The sequence below is a fragment of the Eptatretus burgeri genome, chromosome 4, assembly GCF_056783735.1.
Source record: "Eptatretus burgeri isolate ZD-2024b chromosome 4, Ebu_testis_v1, whole genome shotgun sequence".
Classification (NCBI taxonomy): domain Eukaryota; kingdom Metazoa; phylum Chordata; class Myxini; order Myxiniformes; family Myxinidae; genus Eptatretus; species Eptatretus burgeri.
Genome location: NC_140964.1, coordinates 128,015,106 through 128,021,105, shown reverse-complemented (window position 1 = coordinate 128,021,105; position 6,000 = coordinate 128,015,106). Strand labels below are relative to the sequence as shown.

The 6,000-nt window shown below is 46.4% G+C and overlaps 2 protein-coding genes across 10 annotated transcripts in view; one reads left to right on the top strand and one right to left on the bottom strand.

Annotated features, from left to right (window-relative positions):
- WRAP73 (WD repeat containing, antisense to TP73) overlaps window positions 1-4,572 on the top strand; it is a 131,871-nt gene extending 127,299 nt beyond the window's left edge. For 7 of the 8 annotated variants that reach the window (XM_085880043.1, XM_085880042.1, XM_085880040.1 and 4 more), the window contains 4 exons: window positions 3,277-3,364; window positions 3,804-3,929; window positions 4,044-4,235; window positions 4,370-4,572. In XM_085880043.1, the coding sequence (XP_085736169.1) occupies window positions 3,277-3,364; window positions 3,804-3,929; window positions 4,044-4,235; window positions 4,370-4,488 (525 nt within the window). In that variant the 3' untranslated portion in view covers window positions 4,489-4,572. Of the gene's footprint in view, window positions 1-3,276; window positions 3,365-3,803; window positions 3,930-4,043; window positions 4,236-4,369 lie in introns of those variants that run through there. The other variant, XR_015057822.1, reaches the window with a different exon arrangement.
- The window catches only part of LOC147029076 (tumor protein p63-regulated gene 1-like protein), a 131,408-nt gene continuing 129,909 nt past the window's right edge, over window positions 4,502-6,000 (bottom strand). For both annotated transcript variants that reach the window (XM_085880048.1, XM_085880047.1), the window contains exon 5: window positions 4,502-5,343. In XM_085880048.1, the coding sequence (XP_085736174.1) occupies window positions 5,155-5,343 (189 nt within the window). In that variant the 3' untranslated portion in view covers window positions 4,502-5,154. The remainder of the gene's footprint in view (window positions 5,344-6,000) is intronic.

The following is a 6,000-nucleotide window of genomic DNA, read 5'->3' as shown; positions in this document are numbered from 1 at the left end:
GGGGCCAAAAGCTATATTTAGCATGATGTATCAAAAATTTATGTATGGATTTGGACGAAACTTGGAAGTTGAGTTGGGTCGGTGACGAGAACAAGCCGATGAAATTCTGGTTCAGGATCCAGATCCAGCCAATCAGTGGGATACAAAATGGAAACTGTTCAGCCTGGCGGAGGTATGCGCTCTTCAGAGTGCTGATCTTGTTTGGTGGTTATGGTTCTATTATTTATTTTTTTTTCTTCTGTGCTTGCCCATTATTGCTTGCGTGGGATTAAATTTGCCAAAAGTAAATTCACAATCACGACTGCAAGTGCTGCAACGCTTTGCTCATTCTTGTGATTGCAATGCAGCAAGAAGTTATTTTAAGCCATCAGGGCAATGGTGTATGTAGCTTTCCCTGAGAAATTGTATTGGACCTCTGAGCTTGATGACACCACATCTGGAGACAGTTATGTCACCAGTGGATTGTCAAATACCAGATGACTCATGAGTCACCTTCAGAGGAGTTGATCTGCTATCTTTTCCTCGTTTTTGTCTGCACGTGCTATCATTTGATAAGCTTCCAACAGAACCAGAAAGACCAAGAGGATAGTGTCACGTATTTAGCATACGTGGCAATGAAATGTGGAACAGGTTGGAAATCAGAAGGAAATAAAACAGTTTTATCATTCTAGAGTATTATTATCTCTTTGGTGTACATGACTGCAGTGCTATGGAGTTCAGCTCTGTGTGTCTCTGTGTCTCTCTCTCTCTCTCTCTCTCTCTCTCTCTCTCTCTCTCTCTCTCTCTCTCTCTCTCTCTCTCTCTCTCTCTCTCTCTCTCTCTCTCTCTCTCTCTCTCTCTCTCTCTCTCTCTCTCTCTCTCTCTCTCTCTCTCTCTCTCTCTGGGCTGTCTTTCGCACTTGTCCACACTTGACGTTCGCAAAAAGGTCCCAGAACTCCATGCCAGATCTGTGGATGTGTACCTTTTACCACCAGGGTTTGCAAAGAGGTCCCGTGACCCCAGCCCCGTTCCTCAGAAGTGGTCCTATCTAATCCAGCAGTCCTCAGAGGTCTTGGGGCCCAGAGCAGATTTAGCAGACATGGAGGTCACGCACACTCTTTGGGTCAGAGAAGAGGTCTCGGGAATCCACGGACGTGATCCCACCTGGCCTCGGTGTACGTGAGGTGGTTCCAGGACCCTGGCTGGTTCCCAGGACGTGGTCTGACCTGCTCCCTGGGTCTACGAAGAGGTCCCATGGTGCAAGCTCAGTTCCTCAATTGGTCTCACCTGGTCCTGAGACCCTGGCAAGATTTTGTGGATGTGGTCTCACCTGCTCCTAGGATCTCTGAATAGGGCCCATGGTCCAGGGCAAGCCACTTGAACATGATCCAACCTGGCTCCAGTATCCGCAAAGAGATCCTGTGACACCGGGCAGGCTACCTTATCTGCTCCTGGGTCTCTGGAGCATAGTGCACCACTTTGTTGAATGTTTTATTGTGGCTCAGGTGCCACGAAAATTTGCCCAACAAACAGATGAAAGAAACACCATCAGTGAATCCCGCTCGGGGCCCCGGGACTTATGCATGGACTGTGGGAGCACATGGGAAGCATGCCCGCGGAACCAATCCGGAGATCCGGGACCTCATCGCAAAACCCCAAGAACAGGTGGAGTCATATCAGTGGAACTGGTTTGGGGCCCCAAGACCTCTTTAGTGGAGACTGGGACAGGTGGGACCTTGTTCAGGGAGCCAGCTCAGGACCATGTGACCTATCAGATCCATGGGGACAGGTGAGACCACGTCTACATAACTGGCTTGGGACCCTGCGAAAGCCCCATGAACATGATCTAACCTGCCCCCCCCGCCCCCCGGTATCCCTGTGTTCCCCGGTAGCACCCCGTCTCAATATGCTTTTGCAGCAAATCGTACATTGTTGCACTTCTGAAATCTAGTCTAACTCCAGACCTTCACAAATTTGGTTCTCCTGTTCACCTTGTTTGTGGCATAGTCTGCCAGAGTCCATTCTGTTACTCTGCCCTTCATTATTTTAGGCCAGCACTTCATCAGTATCTCGTCTCCCACGTTGAACCAAATTTTATTCTTCCACTGTCCTTTACGTCTGTCATCCTGTAACTTTGTCTGCCATCTTCATCTGCTTATGACTTGCTATATCTGCCTGTTCCCTGTTCTGCATCCCTTTCCACAAGTGCAGAAATCCCGGATACAATTTGTGATAGTCTGGTATAAATTATATCACAAAGCGTGACGGCATCTGCCATTACGGAGCTCAACTTCCCAGATCTGCTTCGATCGGTTTTCATGTTGCCAATTGGAGTTTTGTGTCGATGCAAATAAACTCTTGCCTTGTCGATTGTGCTGCAAGGAAGTAACTGCCATCTTTCTGAAATATGACACAATCACCAAAGGTATGCTGGTACAGCATCTTTAAACGATAGACTCAATTTGCTGCGTTGTTTACAATTTCTGTCCATTGTTTTACTCCACATAGTAAATTGTGAGCTGGCCGGATGGCCCAGAGGTACGCATCTTAACCTCGAAGCAGTCTAGCATGGGTTTGAATCCCGACCCAGCTATAAAAGTGTTTCACAAGGCAGGGTGGTTCATCCATCTGTGAAACACGTCCACCGGCATTAGTCGGTGGACGATAAAGACCACACGGAGTCCTTCATGAAGAGTAGGTGAGCCATCGCCGGCACCCTGAACAAATTAAAAATTCCTCTCCCAACTACTGTTGGAAAGGCAATGGCAAACCACCCAGTACAACCCTTCCCAAGAAACTGCTTCGGCAGCACCGGGGCTCTTCAGCAGAGTACGGTACGGGACATCAGAATTTAGGTAAATGATAACCGTGATGCTTTATTTTTCAAAATGGTGCCCTGTTGGCACGCAATGAAGGCCAATTAAGAGGTACCTGCTCAGTCTTGTATCTATAATTTCGTGTTTTAAGGATGAGATGGTTTAAGCAGCATTCTGTGTATAAAAATAGAGAACATGTTTGCTTAAACGAGTGTTTAGTTGTACTTTTGCTGACAAATCATGATCATCGTATGGATTAGGAGTCGGTGCTACGATTCCATGCACCAGACGTGCCAAGAGCTCAGGAGTTTGTTCAACATGCGGACTCGCCCGCGTTGTCATCGCGACGCGTCAGGGTGGCGTGGGCAGCGTCTTGCTGTTGCATTATTACGATCTTCGCCGCTTCGTTTGACCGGATATGCAAATCGGGTGCACCTTTGTCTTCTCTGGTTGTGTAACGTTGTGCAAAAATTTCTCACAGGTGGTATATGAAGAGGTCGAGGGTGGAGGGCTGTCGGGAGATCTCGGAGCAGCGGGTGCATCGGCGGGAATCGAAACATCCAGCAAATGTAAGCGTAAATGATTCCTCGACCAATCAAATAAAGAGCGAGTTTTACCCCGATTTATTCTAAACTTGAAACCAGGATATTGGTGACATTATTGTTCTCAACATCTTGACATTGGTGATTTGATGTAAACAAAATGAGTTAACCATTGGTTCAAAATTGAACTGGTCGGCCGGGGAAAGCCATAACTTTAACTGTTAGCAATCGTATTTAGCAGGTTTGTTGCACCCCCTATTGGTTTTTTTTTTTTAAGTCTCATTAGTGGAGTCTATTTTTAATAAGAAATGGAAAATGGCCTTTAAGACGAGATCAGGAAACAAAATGTTGGAAGATTTGTTCAAGACGTCTTGCCGTTGCCGCTGGAATGCTGCATGTTGTGCCAAGTGTACACCACCGGCCGCAGGGTTTAAGCTCGCAGGCATCTACGATCTTGTTTTTTCAGACGAGGTGGTAAAGATTCCGTTTGACGTGTCTGTGGAGGAACCCGACCCAGATAGAGCGAATCCTCGACTTGGTGTTGGACTTATAGCTTTCAGCAGCGATGGACATTATATGGCAACACGCAATGGTGAGGCTACGTCCGCAAACTCGGAGCTGCCGGCCAATTCAGACCGTCAAATCAGCTGTGTGAGTGTACATGCTACCATAACGTCGTGTTGCCTTTTCCCTGCATGGTTTATAGACAACATGAGGTGGGCCGTGTGGGTGTGGGCGGTCGGGTTGTTCCGACTCATCTCCTTGCTGCATCACAAGCGCCCTGTCGAGACCCTAGCCTGGCATCCGTCACAACCGCGCCTTGCCATCGCTTGCGATGGCCCGAGCGTGTTCCTGTGGTCGCCGGGTGGCTGCGTATCCGTTGTCGTACCTTCTGAAGGTATTCTCCTTTTCCACCTTCTAAATTCATTTTCCTCCTGAATAAAGATGAGCTCAGTGTACCTGCAACTGTGTACTAACCGTGTTGGATGTTTCGATGAAGAGTCACCAAAGGCCTGCGCTCTCCTTTGCCAGGTGCCTTCCACATGCTGGGTGTGAAGTGGCAGCCCGATGGAAAGTCGTTTCTGGTGACGAACAAAACTGAATTCTGTCTCTGCTACTTGGAGATGGAAGATACAGTTCAAGGGTTTTGATAAGCAAAATGTCTCCACAATCATTGTACATTTATTATTGTGTAAATATTTTTAAACAGAATAAAGTATCACACTTACAGTTTATTCGAGCTAAAACTCTTTTACCCTCCCACCAACCCGCCTCCTGTTTCCCGTGGCTCAAAGTACAATGATGAAGCTCAGTCTATCTGGCTATAAAAAAAAGTGCACACGTTGCTTTTCCACCACCCTTAATCCCCCTCGTCTCCAACTGCGGCCCGTTTGACTTGTACAAAGCATCCGTCCCTGGAATATAATTTTATGAATACAAGACAGAGCGACGACAACAGTTTATGGTGATTAAAAACACCCTGTAAACTCGTACTGCACAACATAACACCCTGCTATACTGCATACGTAGTCTTCTTTTTATCATTTTTGGCTCAATCCGATCGTAATCCACGTCAAAATAAACCAGTGATGGTTGTGTACCTTCATATAGACCCTTTGATTGTTAAATATGAATTGCACTGAAACATCAGCTTGAGTTTCAAACTGCAAAAGGTAATATACGCAGGAATGGATTACAGAGGGGCTCAGCAGCAAGAAGGGTAAGTAAGATGCGTAAAGAGATTGATGTCACGAAGGAAGTTTTTAGTAAGAGGACGAGATATATTGCACATGGTTAGGGGGGCCAACGGTGCACATTCAGAAGCCGAATGGGCCTCGCACCATTGCGTAGCCAAGACGTGCCTTGTTTCCCACCAGAGAGACCAGGCCGAGGTACGTCTCGATGTGAACATCTCCTTTGCACACAGACAGACGGGATCCTGCAACCGGCCAAACTGCCTGCTCCTGTTCGATGGCTTGTTGCAGCTGAAGCCCAAATGCTGAAAGCTGGCGGAGAAGGGAAGGAGGCAACAAAACTTGAGGTAAGAGAACTTGTACATAGTACTGTGCAAAAGTTTGGGTTATTCCATTGATATTCATACTTTATAGTAAATTCATCCTCCATTGACTTGGTGTGACAGGTCGGCAAACATCTTCCGCATTTCTTTCCAAACTGCTTCTAAAAAAAAAAAATTCTTGCAAAAACTGTCTCTACCTCAAAACTTCTGATGATTCTGCAAGCTCACTACTCGCACTGCAATCAGAGATTGCAGACTCTCCCCAGGACTTGGACTTGGTTTGTGCGGCAAATAAATGAAAGATCTATTTGGTCAAGTTGTAAATGGATAAAGGTCAAATGGTCTGAAGATTGTAATTTAAGGTCTGAAGGGGTTTACAGGGTATTAAATGGTGCAAAGGTCTAAGGGTTTTCGGGGTTCAAAAGGTAGTTTAGGGTTCCTCTGGATTTTTTTTTTTGATTTTTTTTAATTTTTTTGAGACTTTGGTCTAAATGAGTCTTGGGGTGGTAAAGGTTTTGGAGGGTTTTAGGGGTATTGAAGGGTCTTGTGTAATTCATGCACACACTCACGTTCTGTGCAGCCAAACGGACCCAAATGCAACACCCTCTCCTTCGGTGAGGGTAATAAAGGGAGTTTTGGAGGGAAA